Below are 23,688 nucleotides of genomic sequence, written 5' to 3'. Positions count from 1 at the left end.
GATGGCTGCAGTGTTGATTGAGGTACCGTGATGAATGGGGAAAGAGCACGGGGAAGTGATCGAGGGGGAGGGGGCGGGACAGATCTCCAAGATGAACCCGGGGGGAGAGCAAAGATCAGCCAAGAGGGATGCCACATGGCTTCCACCTGCACGGATGGTGGCCGCTGCTGATCGGCACTGGAACAAGAACTGGTCGGGGCACACCCTGTTTTTACGACCGTGTGTTGGAGATTGATTCCACGTGTTTCACGAGGAGCAAAACGATTTGACAAGATCACGCGGTAGATTTACTGCTAGCTACGAAGAGAATCTCATCATGAACAGCTCAACGCCCAGCTGTCACAATCATCAGGAACCCAACATCAGGACCCAGAGACAGACTTGTAGAAAGACGCGTGACGATAGATCTCAAGGACAATGTGTTTTTTATTTGGCATCATCAAATACTCATAAACCCGAGCGTGACCAAAGCTCCTATCCAATCCCACAGTGACCGGATATATCCAATTCCATCAAATCACCCTTCTTCACCTCCCCTCAGTAACCGCATACCCCTTCTTCACCTCAATCCCCCCTTTGACCCCCTCCCCGCTCTCCCCGTCACTCCCCACCCTCGTCTCCGTCTGCGTCTGCAACGTCGGATCCATTCTAAACATCTCCCCCCTCACCTTCCTCTCCTTGCTCCTCTCATCCCCGTACAGCCCCGGCATGGAATCAATCACGTCAATCGTGTCCAACCCCACCTCCTGCGTGGTGTTCTTGCTGCTGCTCTTGCCCGTGGGCGGTCGGAGGGAAGCAGTACCGCCAAGCTCGGGGTCGATCTCCCCGCTTGCGTTGCGGTCCTTGGAGTTGCCGTAGTAAGCGTAGTCGTTGGCCGAGGGGTGGGAGCGGTTGCCTCGGGAGCCGCGGGAGCCGGCCGAGAGGATGCGGTCGCGGAGGGATTTGAGCGAGATCATCCAGTCGGCCGTGATGGGGGACTTTTTGGCGAGGGCGGGCAGGAAGGGGACGCAGGCGCAGATTATGCCGACGCAGCATTCGATCGTGCTGGGCGGGGTTAGATGAGATGAGATAGAAAGGAGAGATAAGGGGGGCTTACTTGACTAGGTAGACGTTGGAAAGGACCCAGGTGAAGTCGGGGTCGTCGGCGGCGCGGAAGCGGTAGACTGCGCCGACGATGCTGAGGATGCAGGCGCTTTTTTGGTTTGTCAGTGAGCGGTTCAATGGTACCTTGATATGGGGAGATGACATACAGGAAACCACTGGAGAAAATAACAATGAGACCAATCTTCTTTCTGCGCTCCATGCGAAGCCACACCACGGCAGTGAGAGGCAACACGAGAAGGTAGAAATCGGTGACGATGTTGAACACGGCCATGGCCTTGTTCGCCTTCCACGCCGAGGCCTCATCCATAAAGACAAAGACGAAAAAGAGCGCCGTGTACAGCGGCACGACGACAGCCATGCCCACGAGCGAGCCGATTCTGGTGAGGTCATTCACGGCGAAGAGCTTGTAGTAGAAGAGCAAGAGACCAAGCTTGGTGAAACCGATGGCGGGCTCGGTGACATCGCCAATGGCTCGACCAGGCTCGATGAGCTTCATGACGCTCGCGACGGAGACATCCCACATGTGTCTGCCCACGCCGTGGAGGGAGACTGTCTGATGGTCAGCAAATCATCACTCAGATCATCTGCAGAAAAAAGGTATCAACAACGTACGCCAGATAGCCAACCCAATATAGGCACCTTGACACAACTTATCACATCACAGTCAGTCACTCCCATCATCACCAACAGCCTCGAACCAGCATCACTCACCAACGCCAAAAAGATAAACACTATCGCATTCGTCAGCCTCAATCCATCATGACTTGATCAGTAACAAAAACTCACAATCATCCCACCACGGCGCCCTCTGCACAAAAAACCGCGCCCAGAACCTCACACCAGCAAAAAACACCGTCAGGGCCATGAACACGGCCGCGACGGCGATGTACGCAGGCGCCTGGTTCACCGACGGGTTCTCAAAGTTGGGCACCTGACCCTCCGGCGGCGCCATCGCAGGTATGAGGTTAAGATCCATCGGCATCCCGTCTGGTCCATCCATCTTGGCGGTTGGCGGCGGCGTTGTTGTTGTGTTCGCCTTTTCCAACAATTAAAAAAAAAACCTTGGTTTGGGGGTGATGTCTAGGCTACCACGGCGGCAGCGGCGGCGGCGGTGGTTGTGGTGGTGAACGGGCTGTGCTCCCTCTTCACCTCACCGGAAAGCTCGGAAGAGAAAAAAAAGCACAGAAAAGAAAAAACAGAGTTTGTTGTGTGTGTGTAGCAGTCAGCTCGTCCGGTTAAAAAGAAGTTGTACACCCACGCAACTTTGTGAAGAATAAAAGGAGACGGACAACAGCTCGACGGTTGTTACAAGAGGCGAAATGCGGATGGCATGTGGAAAAAATCCCCAATACCACACCGACCCTCTCCTTTGATGGCGCTCCTGCCAGCGAGCGATAGAGAAACGCAATAGAAGGGCACGGCGTTGCAGGCAATGTCCTGAAAAGACAGACTGTAGAAGGTGGGAGCTGGAGGGTGTATGGAAGGATCGGACTCTTGTTTCCCCAGCGTCACAGTAATTATTCCCGTCCTTTGCAATGCATTTGTCAAATCAATACAAGCAGGCAGTCCTGTGGCGCAGCTGATAGCAACCAAGAGGGTTGAGTGGTTGTGTGCCGCCCAGCTGCACCCTCCACGACCAACAACCGTCCAATAATTCGTTCGGCTGGGTGGGTGGTATTGGTGTTGGTTGGTGTGTTGCACAGTACACACGGGGTCGGAAGCCTCCGCGGTGAACCCGGTACCCGTGCCGCTCTGGAGTGGAACAGAATTCGGTCGAGATAGGCCCGAATTGTGTCGCTATTTCGTTTCTCCGCTGTGTGGTTGCCAGTTGGTGTGGTGGTCTAAATGCAAGGATTTTTCATGCAGCAGTGGACGAAGCAAATATTGTAGGAACTCGGTGTCAGATTATTGCTTGGAGAGAAAATAGTTCTAGAAGGCCGCCCTGCATTCACCTCGTTACATCCAAGCGGTTACCCGCATATGTGCTGAAACTCTTCAGTTTCCAATGCCGTATTCCTTCTTGATAAGGTCAGCAGCTCTCTCTGCGACCGCGTACACTGTCGTCTGGGTGTTGCCACGCGTGGCTAGAGGAATGATACTGGAATCGACAATGCGAAGGCCCTCGACGCCGTGAACATGCAGCCGAGCATCCACAACACCTCCCCGCTCACGGGGAAGCATGGCACAGGTGCTCGTGGGATGCCAGCAGCTGAGCGCCGACAGCTTGGAGTATTGCTTTGCCACATCCAGATCACTGAGGTCAGCGGGAGCCCCCGCGTTCCGGCGTCCACCTCGCTTGATGAACTTGCTCAGGGGCTCGGTGCGCACAATGGTCTCTGCGTACCGCAGAAGACGGGCCTGGACTTCCAGATCCAGAGGGTGCTCCAGATATCTGGGGTCAATGACCGACAGGTCCGCGGCGTTGGAAGACGTGATGTGGGCGCTGCCACGTGAAAGTGGGTAGCACAGCGCCGCGCAGATTGTAACAAAGTTGGCCGGGGACGCATCCTTTACAATAATGTCGGCGCCCACGCTGTCAGGATTCACATTGGCGCAGGCCGCATACATGAATAGGTTTCCGGCACCTTCTGCTCGGTTTGCCAGGACCGAGTGCACAAACTCGGTGTGATGAGGCGTAAAATCGCCAGATGACGGGCTGGGGTTCGAAGCCGTTATCTGCTTGATGACCTGGTCAAGGGTAGACTTTCCATCAGGCCCGACAAAGTCGGCCACGGGTAGAAGTGACCCGGTGAAGTTGCCCACAGCAAAGGGGCCTGACTTGTTGGTCATGTATTCTTGCATCGCGGCACCGACGGCTTCGGGATCCTGTCGGGTCAGAGCATCGATAGTCTTGACGCCCTCCTCAACCTCAAAGCTCACGCTGGAAACGGGGTGATCTTGCAGATTCTCGCCCACATTGGGGTTATCCACAACTACCGGAATGTTTAGCTTCTCAAGAAGCTCTCTGTTACCAACGCCCGACAGCTCCAGAAGCTTTGGCGACCCAAAGACTCCGGCGGCGAGGATGACCTCCTTCTTGGCGGCGAGAGTGACAGTCTTGCCGTCCTTTTGGATTTGGACCCCAACGGCCTTCGGACTCGCGCCAGCAGTGTCGAACAAAATCTTTTCTGCGAGGGCACTGGTCACAACATGGAGGTTGGGACGGGATTTGGCAGGCTCGAAATAGGCCGTCGCCGCATCACTGCGTGTGCGTGACTCGGGGTCAACGCTCAAGGCGTTGACATAACCGCCAGAGAATTTCCCACTGAAGGGATCTCCAGAGGCTGGGAAGCCCAGGGCCCCGATGGTGTCGACCCAGGCGTTTGGAAGAGGATCTTTGGATTCTTCGGGGAAGGATGCCTTGATGGGGCCGTCGCAGCCACGGACGCTTTCATCGACATAGGAAAGACGGAGGTGTTTGCCAGCAGTGTCGGATGGGTGTGCTAAAGTGTGGAACTTCTTGTAGTAGGGGCCCAAGGTCTCCCAGTCCCAGCCTGGGTTGCCGAAAGCACCCCAGGCATCAACGGCAGCTTTGGAGTTGGCCACAAACGCCAGGCCGTTGATAGCACTTGAGCCACCGATGAGCTTGCCCTGCGACAGGGGGATGACTTTGCCATCAAGTCCTTTCTAGGCGACAGTTAGTGGCTGCTGACGATGAGGAGGATGATTGGGGCGTTCGCACCTGGGGGACGGTCTTGTAAGCCCAGTCAAAGTCAGGTGATCCCAAAACAGAAAGCCAAAAGGCCGGTGTCCGGATGCGTGGGTCGTTGGTGTGCTCGGTGCCGGCTTCAACGACAAGAACCGAAGTGTTTGGATCCTCTGTGAGCCGGGCCGCAACCACCAGCCCAGACGTGCCGCCGCCGACAATGATGAAATCGTGCTCAGAGTCCATGGTGGTTCAGGTAGGTGTGTGGAACTGGGAACTAGAGCAGAGGTAGAATGCCGAATATGGAGAAGGTGATGACCGGTAGGGAAATGGTTGGGAGGATAGCAAAATGCACAAGCAACGGGATCCGGTGGGAGGAAAAGTGATGCTTTCAACTTTGATGTCCTGCCACCAGGAGGTGGTGATGCCAGGTGACGATGGAGGGGCGGTACACTGGCATCCACTGGCAGCAGGTGTCCAGTTGGCGGGTGTCCCATCCCCGGTGCCTGTGTAACGTCAGCAAGGGCCCTTCTGCAGGGGTACTGTGTCGGGCACGGTGACATGGGCAGCCGCTCCAATCTGTTGGTTGTTTGCAGCGGTCCATTCAATCTACACAAGGCAACGCAACAGGCGGCGGAGCCAGTAGCCGATAATGCCCTTAGCACTGCCGGCCGTGCAGGATTGCGGCGCGGCGCGAGACGGGAGGAGGAGTTCTGGACGGACCGCTGAGACTAAGGTAGGTGGGTGAGAAATGACATCTGATCAATTTGTTGCTGACTTCATGTTCTGACTAGCTACCTCACAGCGGATAGCTCGGGCTTAGACGCCGATACCACCAGCGAGTACTACCTACTCTTTTGTTTGATGTCTCTGCCGCAGGTAGACACGACTGGCCGGATTATGGAACGCAAGCTCCAGCAGCTGTATCTTTTGAGGTCTGACACCCCCCTTTCCACTCGGATGAAAGCTTACTTCGTACCGTTCCAGCATAGCCGCAAGCACCATTTTCATCTCCAGGGACGCCACGAACCGTCCGGGACAGGCCAGTCTGCCGTGCCCAAATGTCAAATGGTCGCGGTCCGTCGAAGTGTACTGGTACTTGGTCATGAACCCGGGGTCCTGGCGCATCCCTGCGTACCGGAACCCATCGAACTTGTCCGGCCCCCTCCCGATCGCCGATTGATCGATCATGCACACGTACGCCCCAGCCGGCAGCTTCAACCCGTCCGACAGCGTAAGCTCCTCCTTGACGATCCGTTTCTGGCTGAAGGGACTCGGCGCGTTCGTCCGCAGTGACTCCTTCATGAAGCTGTCCATCTTTACCAGTTTGGCTGCTGTGCCCCTTTCCCACTTCCCGCCGCTCTCTGCCATCACCTGCCTGAGCTCTTGGCGTAACGGCTCGACATGCTCGGGATGCTCGGCCAGGTCGAGCAGGCAGTCAGTCAGGGCACCCGAAACCGTGTACAGGGACCCAATCACCGAGTACACGTAACGCTCGGTCAGGTTCTCGGCAGATGACTCCTCCTCGCTTGCGCCGTCCATCAGCCACTGGAGAACATCCTCCTCCTCCTCAGGCACCGTCCCAAGTTCCGCCTGACGACGCCGCCTCTCCTCGATGAGCGGCACAAGGTATGACTGCACCTTTTTGATGCCTTCGCGAATGCGTCCGCGCGTGGGCAGAAGCGCCCCCACGATTGGGTGCAAAGCTGGCGGCACAAACCTGAGCACTATCGCCGTCATGAAGATATTCTCAACCGTCCGGATATTGTCGGTGTGCCAGCCGTCGTTGCGGCTGAGCTCTTTACCCACCCACACACGTGTCGTCAATCTTGACACGAAACGGGTGAAGACATTGCCGAGATCAACGGCCACCCACTCTTTGGAGTCCGGTAGCTCTATCTTCAAGGCATCCTCCAGCTCCTCCATAAGCGGAGTGATAATAGCGGGCATTTTGGGGGTCAACTTGTTGCGAACAACATTGAAGGTCAAATGAGTGCCCGTGAGGATTGAGATTCCGCTGTACTCGTCACCCATGTCCTGCGGTGGTTGTCAGTCTCGATTTTGCAACCATCAACGGGTAAAAAAATATACATACCGCAGCGAGCGCTTCAATACCATTGAGCTTGGTATCCGGCAGATTCTGAAGCTCATCCAGGTACCGCGGTGGGAGCACCGTGACGTTGGAATCAGGACGGGCAATCGTGAAGATGCGATCGCCATACTGAAAACCCGATTAGCATTGCATCCAGAAGGAGTAGCTAACAACAGAAGTGCTCACCTGATCCCATCCTGCCTGGGTGACCGACCAGCCGTTGAGAAGAAAACGATATCTTGTAAGAATCAGGGGTTCAAACCACCACTTTCGACCAGCGACTGGCGAACCAGACACAGTGCAGTACTTGGTGCTCCAGAACAATATGTTCAAAACGAAAACAAGGGCGACCAAGCCAACAATGGCTCGTCCACTCCCAGATGGCGCGTGATCCAGCAAGTCAACAAGCAAGGCCATGGTGGTTGGATAGATCTCGCATTGACCGTCACAGTCCGGTGAACCGGCAAGATTGTTGGAAGCAAGATGCCGGGTGGACCTTTTGATGTACCTGTACCCCAGCTGCGCCGCACAGGGTGCATGTGACTGGGCGGCAGGGGTGAGTGAAAAAGGTACTCGACAGCTTTGTAGAGACCATATGCCGGCAAGGAACGGGTCTTTTTGTTCTCCAGTCTCCAGGCACGATACGCATCTTGAGTGGCTTGGACCAGAGCGGTGGGTATGATGGAATGCGACTCTGAAAGCGGCAAGGCAGCAATCATGCCGTGTGTTAGCCTTACGTGTGATCCGGGCCTTCCTGCCTAGCTGTAACTACCTGCGCAGCCCCTGGGGGTTTTATTTGGACTGCCTCGGTTTGATTCGGTTTGAGGTAGCACCAACCGCCAGTGCGATAACCTCGTCTTGGTTTTCACACTTGCGCCGCCTCCGGCCCACCTGGAGCCAACTCACATGCCGGTTTGTGCCATGGCAAGAGAGGAGCCTGGAGGGAAGAGATGTGAGTCTGCCTCGATGTATTGCTATGTTGTCATCACGTCCGTTTAATCCCCGTGCCGATAGAGTTATGTACATGTAGACATCTCCCGAGTGTTCTTGCATCTGACGAGTCCGCTGCACATTCTTTGCAGACGCCATCGACATCACCATGCTTATCGACGCGGCAGCAGAGCTCGTTGAGGGTCTCGCCCGAGGCCATCACCCCACCTATGGCGTCGGGTCCATGACCTGTTCCATCTATGACACAGCATGGATCTCTATGATCACCAAGGTCGTCGGCGACCAGACAGAGTGGCTATTTCCATCCAGTCTCACCCTGATTCTCGACCAGCAGCACGAGAATGGCGGGTGGATTGGTCACGGCACTGAGACAGATGTCATCCTCAACACGGCAGCGGCCATTCTTGCCCTTTGCAAGCATCGGGGAGAGTCCAACACTGCTGACCTCAATGATCGGATCTCACGGGCAACCCAATTCTTGGACAGGGAGCTGAAAGCCTTTTGGCTTGACGCTTCAACCACTTTGCCTGTGGGATTCGAGATGCTACTACCGAAACTGCTCCAGCTTCTCGCCAAGGAGGGAATCAACCTGGAGTTCCCAGCACGCGCCATGTTGGAAAAGATTCGGGCCATGAAGATGGCACGAGTCAGGCTGGACAAGCTATACGAAGGGCACAAATCAACACTCCTACACTCACTCGAGGCCTTTGTTGGAGATGTCGACTTTGACCGTCTCAGTCAGCACAAGCAAATGGGTAGCATGATGGCCTCGCCTGCGTCGACCGCAGCATACCTCATGAACTGTTCGACATGGGATGACGAAGCTGAGGCCTATCTTCAACATGTTGTTCTCTACGGTGCTGGGCATGGTAGTGGTGGTGTTCCAAGCGCTTTTCCTTCGACGTATTTCGAATACACTTGGGTCGTGGCCACTCTGTTGGAAAACGGCTTCACTCGGGAGGACCTGGGGACCGAGAGTCTGGAAAAGATTGGTCAGACTCTTGAAGGGGCGTTTGAGGCAGGATCTGGGTTCATTGGATTCGGTGAGTTGCCCTTTCGACACGCATGGCAAGAATGACTGCTAACCCCGGTAGCTGAGGGAATGGAGCTGGATGCAGACGATACAGCCAAAGGTATCACCACTTTGAACCTAATGGGATCACCAACCCCAGCGTCCAAATTGGTCACCCTGGTTGACAGGAAAGCCAAGGAAGCTCACTTCAGGACATATGCCGGTGAAAGAGACGCCAGCATCACCACTAACTGCAACTGCTTGACCTCATTGTGTGCAAGCCCCGATGCCAGTCAGCATGTTGATGTTATTGAGATGGCAATGCGATACCTCTGCAACAAGTGGAATACCGAACCTGTTGGCATAAGAGACAAATGGGTAAGTCTACCTTGCTTCCAAAACAGTTTGGACACAAACAGAAGTGCTAACTGGTTACCTTGGTCACAGCATCTATCTTCGCTGTATCCAATGATGCTCATGACACAAGGACTCATGAGCGGGTTAGACAGCTGGGGACGAGGGGTTCTACCCAACCTACCAACAGAGGTTGTTGTTGATGCCGTTACCGTCGCCCACCAGATTATGGGCCATCTTCTGCGGTTTCAACGAGACGATGGTTCTTGGGATGGAGAACGCGAATGCACAGCCTACGCCGTCATTGCCATTACCCGCATTGCCTCACTTCCTACCGTCAAGCCGATTCTTTCCCACATAAATGCAGCCCTTGAACGTGCGAAGGGTTTCCTTAGACAGTATCTCAACTGCGACCTCGAGCCCGAACATCTTTGGATCGAAAAGGTGACATACGGGTCACGCAACCTGTCTCAGGCATTTCTCCTCGCTGCCATGAAGTGCACAATCCTGCCCGCTCCGCCCCGTCTGCAAGAGCTCGTTCCTCCCAACCTCGAAGCCACACTCAAGTCAGCCAAATTGTTCCGGCAGTTGCCCATGTTTTCCGAGGTCTCCACCTCCAGGATTGATATCTCCCTCATCGAAAGCTCTCTTTTCGTCTCTCGCCTACGCGAGCGTTGTCTGGAGATATTCCCCGGTCGAACAGCCACCAAAGAGAAGCACCTCGCCTACATCCCCTTCACCTGGGTAGCAGGCAACGAGCTCCACGGCCGGCCTCTCGGCTCCCACATCCTTCTCGAGATGATGGTCATCTCAGCCCTAGCCTACCAAGTAGACGAGTTCATCGAGACCTCTGTCTCCCAGCTCCCACCCGAAGCCATCGCCAGACTCCATTCAGAGCTCGACACTCTTTTCCATCTCCCGGCTACACCACCCACCACCACCCCATCCCTCTTCAGCTCCATCCCCCTTTTGGGCAACCTATTCACCCCTCCACCAACCCCCCTCCTCGCCACCATCAAGCAGACACTCTCCCACTTCCTCACCACCATCTCCGTCCTCCCTTATGTCCAGACCGCCCCACCCATCCTCCAGTCTAACCTCCGCCTCCAGCTGAAAGCCTACCTCTCCGCCCACCTAACCCAAATGGAATACAACCACGCCCTCTCCCTCCAACCAAACAAACACACCCTTGTATCACCCCCCTCCCCACTCTACGACTGGCTCCACACCACCTCAGGCACCCACACCGCCGGCCCCCTCGCCATATCCCTCTTCCAATGCCTCCTCTCCCCTTTTTTCATTCCCACACCGAAAGTCCAGCACCTGTTTAATTCCATCTCCCGGCATTTATCCGCCATCTGCAGGATCTACAACGACTTGGGCAGCCTGAACAGAGACAGGGAGGAGAACAACGTCAACGCGGTCAACTTCCCCGAGTTTGAGGGCGCGGTAGATATAAAAGAGCAAATGATGGGGATCGCCGGGGTTGAAAGGAAAATGTTGGATCTGGCACTCAAAGAGCTGGAAAAGGAGCTGGGGGGGACAAAGGGGGGGAAGGTGATGAAGGGGTTGGGGGTTTTTGTGAGCAGTGCTGACGTTTACGGGGAGATGTATGTGGTTAGGGATATGACGCCCAGGGTTAAGCAGACCTGAAAGCGGCCGGGGGAGGGGGGAGGTAAAGGGGTTCTTTTGTTGTGGCGTTTTAGCGGGGTGGTGGCGCGTTTGTTTGGGTTTTGGTTGTCTTTCTATCGGTCTGTCAATGGTGGCTGTTGTGTTTTGCTTGTTCACGAGTTTCAGAGCTGTCTGATTGTTTTGAGAGATATCACTTTGTTTGTTTATTTGACAGTTCGCTACAGGCTGCTCTGTGTCGTCCTTCGTAGACAATAAATCTTAGATTTATATTCTGTTCTACTCTGCGCTATTTGACCCATTAGGTACGCCGCACCCGAAACAGATAGTCAATGCTAAATTTGTAAGAAAAAATCAGCATCACAAGCTCAGACTACCTTGGAACCATGCCCCCCCCCTCCTCCCCTCTTGCTCCGCACCAAGCTCTTTCTCTCTAACGCCTCCCCGTGGCCAAAATACTAAACCCCCCCATAGTGTACTCGGCCCCCGCACTCGTCAGCAGCACATAAAAATCAAAATGCAACGACATCAACCCCCCTTCCACTGGCTGCGACCCCCCGAACCCAACACTGTAAGCAAACGTCTGCTTGTACTCAATCCACTCCCCCAGCGGCGGGATCTTGGGCGTGTCAAGGAACGGCACGTTGTAGTTCCCGATCCACACCCCTGGAATCCCATTCGGGTACACGTACCCCTCTGGCGCGATCGCCTCGTTCCGGATGCTGAACTTGATCTCGTACTGGACGCTAGGACACAAAATGGCGCGGGTTCGGAGGTGGAAGTCGTTTTGCGTGTTGGAAACGACGTGGACCGAGAAATCACCTGGCAGACCCGGTTGAGGACCGAGGCGGGTGAGGGTGTACTCGGGCATGTCGGGCTGGTATATTTCTGGGAGGGTGAGCCATTCGGATCGGATCGCCTGGCCTACTGAACAACCAGTGGGGGTTGGGGTAGCCGAAGTGATAGGCACTGGTGGCAGCGAGCTGGTCGGCTCAGGCTCGTAGCATCTTCCATCGTAGCAGTAGCCCGACTGGCAGACGTTGCCGCATGTCCCACAGTTCTTGGGGTGAGACTTGAGGTCAAGGCACAAGTTCCCACATTGGTCTTGCTCGCACTGGCACTTGTTGGGTGTTCCGATACACTTGGTATGCTCCGGACACTTGAAATCGCATCCTCCACACATCTCAGGGTCGTTCAGGTTGACATTCTGACAGGCCAAGTACGTCTCTTGCCCACCGCTAGGCCCACCAGCCTCGACAGGGCAGAGAGAATGCGTCGGCTTGTCACAAGCACATTCGCAGCGATCGGAATTCGCAGAGTTGAACGCCATCCACCCGATGGGCGAGCTGACAGCAGTGAAGTAAAACCCAGCCAGGTCAGCACAAGCCGGGAACTTCCAAACATCATGCCACCGAACAGTGGCATCCTTCCAGCACTGGTTCCGCATGCAGGTCCGGAACTCGGTGTTGCACTGCCAGAAGCTCTTGTCGCAGTTGTCGAAACAGTCATCGTGGTCGTTGCAGCATTCGCCCCAGTTGAAGTCAGGGACCAGGTCGACCGCGGCATCTGCTGCTCCACAGCCGTTGGGAGATTCGGGGCGGCGGCCAGGTTTCGGCACTGGAATGGCATCTGGGCCATATGGGCACCGGGGAAGAAGTGCAAACTCTCGACTTTGTAGACTTCGACGCAAGCTGATACCCGAGGTTTCAACTGGCCGTGGGGAGCGAAGATCTGGCCGTATAGCGACGATGCCGTGTAACTCTGCGTTTTCCGAGCCTTCGATAGCCAATGTGGTGCGGATTCCATCATCGGTAGTGTGCCAGTAACGAGGAATGCCCGCGCTTGTTTCCAGAAGTCTGCCACGACAGTCGACGGTGAACAGCAGAGGGTTGGTACTAGGCGACGACTGAAAGATGATTTCGCTGGACAGCGAGAAGGCAACCTCGTAGGTATCGGTACCTTCCACGAGTTCCAGGACATGGAAGGACCCGACTTGTCTTCCGAACCTGAACAGAGGGGGCTGCCATTCGTCGATTGTCACCAGGATGGCAAGGGCTTCTTCTTGCGTTTCGGGTGCTTGGGGGGTGCCAGGACGGCCGTCGCGGTTAATGATGTGCGCTCCAAGGGGATCGAGAAGGTGCTGGAAAGAAAACATGGGTTAGCAAGATGACTCCTGGGACAGTTGGCGAGTATTGCATAGGCAAAGTATACTTACGAATAGGGCCCCAGGCGTCTGGACTGGATCGAGCATGCAGCTGGACGAGGTGGGCAGAACAGTGGCAGGTGGAGCGACCTGGCTGGTATAGTTGTAGGCGGGCAGAGTGGCCTCGTAGTAGGTATAGTCGGAGGTCCATTCAGGGGAAGGCGGCCAAGAAGCAGAGGCTGTCGTAGTCAAAGAGCTGGTAGTCATGGAGGTGAGAGAGGGCGGCAGTGTAGCCGTTGCCGATGACTCGACAAGGTCTGTCGGCTCAGGGCTTGCGGGAGCCGTGATACTAGAACTAGCACTCGCTTCGTCACGCTGGCTAGAAGTTGATACTGCATCTTGCGAGAACGAGCCCGTCGTGCTGGCACCAGCTGTGCTCGTGTCAGCCGTTGACGATTCGTCCAGGCTTGAGGTTATTGTTGGTGATTGTGTCGAGGTTGCTGACGGAGGATCGTTTTCCGTCTGTGTGCTTGTTGCTGATGTTTCTGGGCTGCCTGATGCCGTACTGACAGGTATGTCGGTCGACTCCACTGGTGCAGAGGAACTAGAAGGCTCGATGCTGAGACCATGAAGACGAGCACCCCACACATGCGCAACTGCCGCAGGATTGTTCAGTGTACCCTTCAGGTAGCACTGGCCATTGGAATAAGCAACCCCTAAACAACCGCTGGCGGTATCACAGGCAGCAAGACAACCGCTGAACGTCGCCTGGGACGATGCTCCAATATCTCCTCCACCATAATCAACACCGCAAAGTATCTCGTAAGTCCTCCCCTCTGACGTCGTGTGCGTGGGTGTAGAAGCATGGCCACCAGCACAGGTCAGTGGCACCACCGTAGGTCCAGCATTAGGCGCGGTTGTCGTCCTCACACTAGCACTCTCACTGACACTAGGTTGAACAGGTGCCTCCAATATCTTCCTCGCCGTCCACACATGCCCAGCCTCAACCAACACCGTAACCTGCCCTTTTCTATAACACGCCTCCCCAACATACGAAACATCCACACACCCTACCAACTCCTCACAAGCCTCGATACACCCCTGAAAGGTCTTCGTATACACCATCTGAAGATCACCACCATAATACTCCCTCCCGCAAATAATCTCATAAACCGCCCCCGACTCCGCCAAATACGCCGTCGCATCACTTCTCCCCTCCACGCAACTCGGCGGGTCAGAACTCGGAACCAAACTCCCCGTCACAGCAGGAGGTGCTCCCGTCGTGGTGCTCGGCCCTGTAATCCTCCTCCCAGTCCAGACATGTCCCGCAGTATTCAACGGACCCAATGCCCTCTTCAAATAACACGACCCCCCCACAAAAGAAACATCCACACAGCCAGACGTCTCAGCACAAAGATCCATGCATCCTGCAAACGTCCCCGTCTGCGCAGCGCTCATGTCCCCTCCCCCATAGTCCACCCCGCACAGCACCAAGAACTCCACCCCCTTCGGCGATTCATAGACAGTCCCATTGCTGACGTTATCGGCACAGCTAACATCAACCCCAGCCTGAGATGAAACCGAAGAGGCAAGACCAAACAAAATGGCAGATATGCCAGCAGCCCATCCAAGCGGAGCCATCACCGCCGAAGTCTCCAAAGAACACGAATAGCCCTCCTCCTCATCGATCAACCCATTCCGGCGCGACGTGGCCAATATATACCATCCCCTCTCCCGCCCAATAGACCCTCCCCCCAAGGAGAATCCGCCTGCCGAAACCCATACGATCAAAACCCAAATCCATCGCGACCCAGACCTCGATAGTGTGGCGCGCTAGCCGTTGGCAATGCAGCGCCAAGAGGCCCCAAAAGGAAACGCGGAGACGAGGTTGGGAAATGCGGGAACAAGCTTTCGCGGTCACATCCCCGGAAATGAAATGCTTATCATCCTCTCACGAAGTAGCCTTGGACCCCTGGCTTCGTCAAGGCCGCAGTATCAATGTAACGGTGGCTGCTCACAGCCCCCATGCAAAGCAACCGTTGAAAATTTTCAGCTGGTGGGCTGCAGGATGAATCAAGACGATGAGGTTGTGCAATGGAAGAGACCATGGCAAGATTGGTGATGGCTGTCAGGGTGATCAGGGGTATTCAGGGGTGACATTGATCTGACAAGATGGCTATCTAGAAAAATCTCCACATGTGTCAAGGTGGAACCAAAAGCAAAGACAAACAAAACAACAAGACAGAAAAAGAAAACCCACATCATACACAAAGCAACATGGCATCGACATCTTATTCCACATTTTATTCCATCCCCTGCGCCCGCGACACCCCATCCACCAGCTCGTGATCCAAGCCCCCAATCCTAGCTCCACACTCCGGACAGCGGGCCACCTCCATGGGCATCCCGCATTCACCAATGGCAAACTGTTGAAAGGTCTCGTTAGTCACTGTTGTTCAAAGTTCGAGACAAGTCAAAACGTACCGGATGCCCATTCTGACAATTATACCAGTGTCCCGAATTCGTACTCATCCCCCCAAACCCACTCACCATAGCCAACTTGATAGCCTTGACCTCCTCCCTGCTGACCTTCTCGTATCTCGTTGACTTCAAAGCCTTCAGCGCCTCTTGAACATCCTCCCTAAAACTCTCGCCATCCTCAAACGTCCCACAAAGCTGCAGCGCCTCGATCAGCAGTTCTCCAGCAGTAGCACCGTAATCCCTCCACTCCACAGTACGAGCTCTGTACTGCGCAGAATATCGACCAGCCAGCTGGCTGGTTTGTGCGTAAAGCTGGCTGAGGGAGATCACAAGCCGTGGAAGCTTCCACTCCCTCGACTTCTTGATGCCCTCCATACAATCCTTCATAAGTCCTGGCACATCAGCCCCAGGGCGATCAGCATTCTTGAGACCTTCTTGCAATTCAGGAACCTTGGCCGCGATTCTCATCTTGTCTTGGAGGATTGCCGCCCGAACTTGCAAGTGGAGTGCCTCAGCCTCAAGGAGAACTTGAGAGTTGTACGCCGGAGGTGGTCCAGTCAAGCTGAGCTCAGGCAATCTCTGTTCCATGGACAATGTCTTCAGCTGGCGACGTCGAGAGCTGACGATGGCGTCAAACAGCTTTTTGGCCGGTTGATGTTCCGTGTCCATCTGTTGCTTTGCAATTCCCAGTGTCAAGTTGATGCGGTTTAACTCACGGTGCCTGTCGCGAAGGACCGACGAAGTACCGGACCTAGGGACTGTATCATCCCACTCCGGGATGTTGTCCAAGGATAGCTTGGCTGTTGCCGCAGCCAGTCTTTGCTGGAGCTCTTGGAGGCGTCGACGACCATCCACGAAGAATCGCTTGATCGTTTCGTCCATCACTGCCTTGTTCACCACCCGGTTGTAACGTCTGGTGGCGAATTGACGGATGGGGATGCGGCAATCCGGGCATGAAGGCACCCCAGATGTGGACAAGGTGCCTGCGATATCTCGAAGTCCGTTGTATTCACCGTTCGAATTGGTGGTGTATACTTGGGTCATTCCTAGCGAGCCGTCCAGCGTCTCGCCTGTAAAGAAGTGACCACAACTGAGAACAACGATTGAACTGTCGTCAAGATCAACTTCGCGATACAACTTCCACTCGAGAACATCAACACGACGTTGTCTCCGTTCGTCTTGACAGCACAGCTGACACAGATCCTCTGGGCACTCTTCTCCGCAGAAGCTAGGACACTGATGCCCGCACTTGAGCTTTCTTGAGCATCGCTTGTCACATGGCAGACGGTCGCATGGTGCAGCACATGGTAGCGAGCATTGTCCCATGTGCTCACAAGCCCAGCCGCATTTTTCGATGCAAGGGGCACAGGGCTTGTGACAAGGCTGGGGACAAGAAGAATGGGGGCATTGTACCTAAGCAAGTCAGATTTATCTGCCATGGGGACTGGGTTAAGCTAGGAAGTGTGACTTACTTGGCATGGCTGACAGCAGCTTCCACACAGCTCTCCGCTATGACACTTCCTGGCGCAGAGATGATTGCAGGTTGACGGTGGAAGCCTACAGATCCTCTGACATTCTTTATGGGAGTGCTGACACGTGCCACACTGACCAGTACATCTATCCCCACAAGCCAATGTCGCCTCGCAAGGTGTTGGGCAGTGATAGTACTGAGACACATCCGTCTCGCATGGTACCTTAACCTTGTGCTTACAATCAGGGACGATCTTCGTCACAGGGTGCAAACATCTGATCGTTTCCGGATGAGGTGTCTGACAACATTCCACCTCATCAGCGATGTGGCCACAGGGAAGTTCAACGTCCGTGACCGTGACACGACAAGGACCGCAGTCCTCGCCACAGAGCTTTGGGCAGGCGTGTTGACATGTTGTTCGGATACGGGGACATGGCTGTGAGCAGCTGAAGACGTCGTGGAGTGCCTGTGAATGGCACATTGCCGGACAACGATGGCCGCATGGGTCAAGACGCTGATCGCATCGAAGAGTGCAGCCCCCTTCCGGGCTGCGTCTAAGAAATTCGTCAGGATTGGAGCACACGATTGGGATATCAGGATGCCGACAACAAAGCGCAATCGAATCCCCGACCGCACCCCTCTCTGCAAGCTGTTGGTAGACGTCGTCCCAAATGTTGACCCCTCGGTAGGTTCTCGCGTTGCCGATAAGATACATCCCATGTTGGGCTCGACTGAGGAGTACGTTGACACGATTCTCTGTTCGGAGGAAGCCAATTTCGTTGTTGCTGTTGCTGCGAACCAGTGACACAATGATCACCTTAGCCTCTTCTCCCTGGAAGTTGTCCACTGTGGCAAGCTGGATAGCATTAACCAACGCTGTCTTCTGCAACATCCTGCCTCGGTTGTGCTCAATTCTCGGGGCGTCATCGACAGAGTCGACCGAGTCGGACTCGACTCCATCAGCATGTCCAAAGCCATCGTCTGCCAACTTTTCGAGGTCACGATCGCTGAGGAAGACCTCGAAATCGCCGCTCAATGCAGCCATAAGCTTCTGGAGCTGGCCAGTGTAGGGCGTCAAGAGTGCAATGTCTGTGCTTTTGTATTCTCCCTGTCGAACGAGGTGACGGACCAAGGCTGTTGACATGGAGACTTCCCAAGAGTTGCTGTGTGATTTCACCTTCGCGCCATCGTATCTGCCATCTTCAGGATGTTGGTGATTGAGCCAAAACAAATGCTCTCGCATCCCTGTTACCCCTGGGAAGTTCTGAACACAGTCATGGCCCTTCAAATCTGGATACACTGTTCGGATCAGTGACGAAATCTCAGGCCTCATTCTTCGCTGCACATTCAGTTGTGCCACGGGAAGGGGAGCCAGGCCCGGCTCCCCCTCGGCCCGACGTTCAAACTGGCTGCGATCAAGCTGAAATTTTTTGCCTCTTGAAGTTTCCACACTGAAACCGTAATTGTTGATCTGGGGCCGCAACTGTCGATGGTCGCCAATCTGAATGAGGTGCTCAATCCCAGGCATCATGGCGGAAATGAGGTGAGGTTCCATAACCTCGGCTGCCTCTTCGCAGATAACCACTTTAGCGCCAATACCGCGCAGCATGGCGATGTTCTTGGCTAGCCCTGTTGTTGTGATGCCGATCACATCGGCCTCCTCCAGTATTCGACTGTATTTCTTGAGATCATAGACAGAGTTATTGGAGGACGTCAGCACTCATACAGGAGTCAGCAAGCCACGTCCGAATATTAACACCTGAGGCGTCCAACTGCTTTCTATTGACTTGGCTGCTGTCATCGGCTGTTCTTCTCGGCAAACATGACGGAGACGAAACTCGCACCTCTATATATTGAGAAGGGAGGCAGAGTCTGTTGTTGTTAGTGTCATTATTTGCCAAGTCTCAAAGCTCGGGGGAATTTAGGGGTAAACTTAGCACGCCCTATGAATGTTGGCTGCAACGTTCTTGTAACATGAAGTATATATAACCTGATCAATGGCACAATTGAAACCACGAACTTGGAAATACTAGATACGTGAGAAATAGCCATTAAATAAGTTTTAGTATCTGAAAATGAACTGGAAATTGAACTCCCAATGGAGTAGGAATGTATCTGGGCGTGGTAGTTTAAAGACTCGTCGTCTTTTGATCATCAGAACTGCCAATTGATGTGATCAGAAAGTGCAAATCAAGTGATGAAGCTTGGGCTCCTCGATCCGTTATCAAGTGGGCCAATTTGAGAAGGAACATGGAAACCTAATGTGCCTTCCTTCCGAAAGTCGGGCAGATGAAACCTAGGCTTCAGGCACCCAGGCAGCAGCCAGCAAGTAGCAAGAAGGAGCAATCCAAAAACGCTGCCCTGAGTGACTTTCAGCTTGAAGTCTGGGAATTCAATTCTGCGGGGGAAGATTGGGCCTGAGTTGTAACCTCGGGCATATTTTCGATGGACTCGAATAATGCCGTGATCAACACGGGGAATCTTTCTTGGGAGTGATCTACGGATGTCTGCGATGGCAAGGCTGACTTTGAGAAGGCTGTTCTGGCGAGTTAAGCCCAAATGAAATTGCCGGCATAAGAGTTTCGCTGGGCCACTGCCTACGCCGCACGGCTAAAGCTGCAGTGTATCCTGCCCCACAGATTTTATCTTCTTTCACCATTATCATAGAGTCGTATTGTAGTCAGGATAAATCTTGCATGCAACACACCACGACCACCAAGGAGGAACTGGTGGCGAGAACCCAGCACATCCCAGCTTACAAAACCATGTTCTGGTATAAAAGCTTTGCTGATAGCAGCTGGTCTGTGTTCCGTGGACAGGCTGTAGCTCCTCCTCCATGTCCTAAATTCTCTTCGGCGCCGTGTCTCATCTATCCCAGTTACCCAAGCCTGTCATGGCGGTCTTCAAAGCTTACAGCCTACGGTTCTCCTGGGAAGAGCGGGGGCTCAAGAATAATATCCCGGACTTTAAGCCTCATTCACTAAAATTGCCTTTCTTGTCGCTTTTGTTTGTCTTCATCTGCGCCATCATTGGCTTGCTTGAGCATATGATCCGCACTCTTCCTGCAGAGGCTAATCGCACTAAGATACCACAGGACTTTGTATACAGGCCGCGACCTATTAGACATCGGACTGAGGAACCGACTGTCGCTGTTGATACCGCACCCCAAAAGCGCGAGCGCACAAACCTTTTGTCCCCCAAGCAAACTCATTTGAACCATGCAACGCATACCGCAATTATAGCAAGGACAACGCCCGAAACACGAGCCATCAAAGTCGCAGCTCCGGATCCAGATCCTCGACCACCCTCCAGTCACTATGCCAATAAAGAGCCAATCACCACATACGTCACATGGGTGAATAGCTGGTATTATGAATGGGGAGATCATCCTACAGTCGATTCCAGAACTCCTTTGTTTCCTGGCGAAGATCCAAACGGAAAATGCATTTACAACTACCAGGGCATTGTCATGACGACAAACAGCTCAGGCTGCAGGGCACTCCTTGGCCTTGGAGACCGCCAACCTCCCTCAGGATGGAAGCGAGGAACATGGATTATGGAAGACATCTGGTTCCCCAAAGGAGGTGGCTGTGACGAGAACTATGATGACTGGTACTCTGGCTGGCCGTCGAATCAGTCCTCTGCTTTTCCACAGCCTACTCGCTCGCTCGTCTACCCTTCTTATTTTGAGTCTCTCATGATTCCAATGGCAAGATGTACCTGGTACAACGGGGTTACTCCTACGATTTCACGGCCCCCATACACTGCGACAGTGAGACCCTCAAATCCGTGGTTCGATGCTGTCCTTCATCACTATGTCGCTGTGGACTTTCCGAGGGGACCAGATGGACGGATCATCTGGCCTGTGGTGGAAACTGGGACAGGTGGTGCTGTAGCATCCCAGACTGTCCAAAAGCTGACTCAGTTGCGAGCAATTCGTCCAGATAAGGGTATTTACCATACTGTGGGTGTGTATCTTGAGACGAGCACTGAGCGTACTACCTCAAGTGTCGGGATTAAAACAACGGAAGGATCTACCCAAGAGACCTCGGGAAATAAATTTGGAGAGGCAACTGAACAGATATCGAAAGAGACATTTCAAACCACCCATCATTCTCACTTTCAGGAGGCATCATCCGGAAAAGCCTTGGCCCAAACAACACCCGAGCTATCTCAGTCATCTTTACTAACATCTCATGAGACACCTATCCCAACGACCACAACGTTACTTCAAACGAAAACTACTGAAGAAGCAATCACAGAGACACCACGGCCATCTCAATCAACTGCCATATCGGTGAATGATCGGCCGCCTTCAGAACAAACCAGCAGCAAAATTGATCACTTAATGACGGCATCCGACTCACGATCTAGCATATTTGAGAACAAGTCTGGCGAAGAAATTACCACTACCCAAGTTCTGACCACCACGCCATACCACACAGCGATTACAGAGTCCAGTCAATTCTCCACTCAGCCCTACAGTACTGTCCAGCCACACGTACAAGAAGAGGTCAGAGGGCCAAACTTTCCGGATCGCTACTTCTATATCCCGGATACTAGATTCGGTACGCCTGGGGAAACAAGGACATTCCAGGCTGTTTTTTCGGCGTTTACCAGGGAAGGATCCACCCGCCCAGAATCTACTCTTGTTCAAATAACAACCCTCCCACAAGCCTGGCTCTTACCAGTTCCAGTCATCATGGCCACCGCCCAGATTTCGATGGTTCTAACCGACGCTCAAGGTCAAGCCACTGCCACAGTAACTGATTTCGGTGGTGATTTAGTGGAAGGCAGCACGACCATCACTACTTTGACAAATCCACAGGACGGGTCACCCACCGCAACCATCACAATTCAAATTCCCACTGGAGCATCAGTAGTCCTAACGAAAAACAACCCAAATGATGGCAAGCCCACAGCAACAGTAACCCTCTTCCCCATCATACCCAACATCCCCAACGCCACGCTTGCCAACATTGTCGTGCCCACTGACAGTACCTACTTCCTGGTCTATTTCCTCCCCATCTTTCTTACAGCGTTGCTCCTCCTCCCCATGCAGGCTATCGATGCCGAGATCAAGCTATTCATGCCTTTTAGACTCCTGACAAGACCAGACGGAAGGTAAAGTTCAGATTGACTTGCTCCATCCTCGCGACGTCACTCACACAACGCGAAACAGCACCGACGCCCTCCCCATGCGAACAGGAGGCGTTATTGGTCGCTACAACGGCCTCCGCCTTCTCCTATTCCGGTACAAGGACCCCCTCTCCCTCCTCGGCGACCTGATGATTCTCTGCACCACCGCCATAGTTTCCCTCTCCGGCGAAACCATCGGCCTAAAACTCCGCGGCACTTGCATACAGCACAACCTCAACACATGCTTCACCACCGTGGCGGTATTCCCTCCCATGGCAAGAGCCGCACAGGGGCTTCTAAGCGCTCTCCTGGTTCTTATACTAGTGCTAGCCATAATGCTGAGCAGATGGAGGACGGGCATCCCTGCTCACCCCACCAGCATAGCGGCGGTCTGCGCTTTACTCCAGGTCCCAGGAACGAGGGGGTTGATTCAAGCGGCTCAACTCACTACCATCGATTCAAACGGCGGGAGATTAGATAAGGAGATTGCTGAGCGGTACAGAAAGATCCGGTTTCGTCTGGGGAGGGTGGCATGTGAACGAAATGGTGGGCGGAGGACGACTGAGTATGGCCTTGTTGGTGTACGAGATGGTGATGACGGTGATACGCCTGTTGCAGCGAGGATAGGCGCCAGGACTTTGATGGATGGATCACCAGAGACGCCCGAAAGGATGAAACAACACGTTCCGTTTTGGGAACGAGTGGACCAAGGGCTGTATCTCTTCTTTCTCTGTGGGCTGCTGGCACTCATACTGTACTATGAGCTCACCGTGTTTGAGGACCCGGCGGAGACACCATTTGAGTGGTTTATGGACAGCCAATTGCCGGGGCCACGGGTGCTGTTTACAGGTTTTGGTGTTTTGGTGTCGTTTATGTGGGACCATTTGTTTTCGAGTAAGTGAACTTTCTCCATACCAGATACCCTCAGTCTTGTACAAGTCATAATCTCAGACCTTATAAACTTTGCCAACTCATCAACACAAACCAGACTTCACCAAAAAAGCCACCTACCGTCTCATGGCCCAAAGGAACCAACCTGCCGCCCTCTCCATCCTCCAAACACGCCCAACAAACGTCTTCACCGGCCTCTGGCGAGCCATCCGACAGAGGGACTCCCTGATGGGGTCCATAGCCATCGCAGGCATCCTTTCTAAATTCCTCCCCCTGTTTCTCGCCAGTATCCCATTCGCAGCAGCGCAGACCTGGGTCACTCACGAGATCTGCACATGGGGCGCGGTCTCAATCCTGATTGTCATGATCATCGTTCTGCTAAGCCACGCGGTGATTGTCAAGTGGCCTTACATGCCGGCCGCTGCGCCGGACTCGCTTGCGTGCTGTGTTTATTACGTTTGTGACTCGGCCATGCTGAGAGATTTCGAGGAGATGTCAATGCTGGCGCGGCGCGAGCGTGATAGTAGGGTTGAGCGGATGGGGCGGATGTATCGGTTTGGGTGGATGACGGGAGTGTCAGGGGAGAAGAGAATCGGGGTTGATTACCCGGTGGGGGAGCAAGGGTTTAGGCTGAGGTCGCTTGGGGTGGTGGGTTTTGGAGTGTCTGGGGGGAAGAAGTGGTGATCTTTTGTATTGCAACAAGGCTGACAAGTTTCACTTAACCATGGATTGGAGGTCTTAGGTATCTTGAACCAGAAGCCCACTAAAGAAACCT

At 54.0% G+C, this 23,688-nt stretch overlaps 7 protein-coding genes across 7 annotated transcripts; 2 read left to right on the top strand and 5 right to left on the bottom strand.

The window, feature by feature from the left end:
* Positions 1-527: 527 nt before the first annotated feature.
* Positions 528-2,104, bottom strand: PODANS_5_1270 (uncharacterized protein; the record flags this gene model as incomplete). Its single annotated transcript, XM_001904173.1, has 6 exons — positions 528-1,044; positions 1,097-1,192; positions 1,251-1,653; positions 1,717-1,753; positions 1,816-1,835; positions 1,891-2,104. The coding sequence occupies 6 exons, from the start codon at positions 2,102-2,104 to the stop codon at positions 528-530; spliced, it is 1,287 nt and encodes a 428-aa protein (XP_001904208.1).
* A 995-nt stretch (positions 2,105-3,099) lies between these two features.
* Positions 3,100-4,996, bottom strand: PODANS_5_1280 (uncharacterized protein; the record flags this gene model as incomplete). The annotated part of the gene is made up of 2 exons (XM_001904172.1): positions 3,100-4,731; positions 4,787-4,996. 2 exons carry the CDS (start codon positions 4,994-4,996, stop codon positions 3,100-3,102), a joined length of 1,842 nt encoding a protein of 613 aa, XP_001904207.1.
* Positions 4,997-5,599: 603 nt separating this feature from the next.
* On the bottom strand, positions 5,600-7,259 carry PODANS_5_1290 (uncharacterized protein; the record flags this gene model as incomplete). Its single annotated transcript, XM_001904171.1, has 3 exons — positions 5,600-6,787; positions 6,846-6,971; positions 7,029-7,259. 3 exons carry the CDS (start codon positions 7,257-7,259, stop codon positions 5,600-5,602), a joined length of 1,545 nt encoding a protein of 514 aa, XP_001904206.1.
* Positions 7,260-7,941: 682 nt separating this feature from the next.
* Positions 7,942-10,812, top strand: PODANS_5_1300 (uncharacterized protein; the record flags this gene model as incomplete). The annotated part of the gene is made up of 2 exons (XM_001904170.1): positions 7,942-8,836; positions 8,912-10,812. 2 exons carry the CDS (start codon positions 7,942-7,944, stop codon positions 10,810-10,812), a joined length of 2,796 nt encoding a protein of 931 aa, XP_001904205.1.
* Positions 10,813-11,221: 409 nt separating this feature from the next.
* On the bottom strand, positions 11,222-14,572 carry PODANS_5_1310 (uncharacterized protein; the record flags this gene model as incomplete). Its single annotated transcript, XM_001904169.1, has 2 exons — positions 11,222-12,928; positions 13,004-14,572. The coding sequence occupies 2 exons, from the start codon at positions 14,570-14,572 to the stop codon at positions 11,222-11,224; spliced, it is 3,276 nt and encodes a 1,091-aa protein (XP_001904204.1).
* A 662-nt stretch (positions 14,573-15,234) lies between these two features.
* Positions 15,235-18,555, bottom strand: PODANS_5_1320 (uncharacterized protein; the record flags this gene model as incomplete). The annotated part of the gene is made up of 3 exons (XM_001904168.1): positions 15,235-15,357; positions 15,416-16,795; positions 16,885-18,555. Coding segments are annotated over 3 exons (3,174 nt in total), but the record flags the coding sequence as incomplete, so codon positions are not given.
* Positions 18,556-19,776: 1,221 nt separating this feature from the next.
* On the top strand, positions 19,777-23,597 carry PODANS_5_1330 (uncharacterized protein; the record flags this gene model as incomplete). The annotated part of the gene is made up of 3 exons (XM_001904167.1): positions 19,777-22,007; positions 22,066-22,916; positions 23,011-23,597. 3 exons carry the CDS (start codon positions 19,777-19,779, stop codon positions 23,595-23,597), a joined length of 3,669 nt encoding a protein of 1,222 aa, XP_001904202.1.
* Positions 23,598-23,688: the final 91 nt, after the last annotated feature.

The sequence above is a fragment of the Podospora anserina genome, chromosome 5 (assembly GCF_000226545.1).
Source record: "Podospora anserina S mat+ genomic DNA chromosome 5, supercontig 1".
Lineage (NCBI taxonomy): Eukaryota > Fungi > Ascomycota > Sordariomycetes > Sordariales > Podosporaceae > Podospora > Podospora anserina.
The sequence above is the reverse complement of the archived record's forward strand: the minus strand, read 5'-3'. Positions and strand labels throughout refer to the sequence as shown.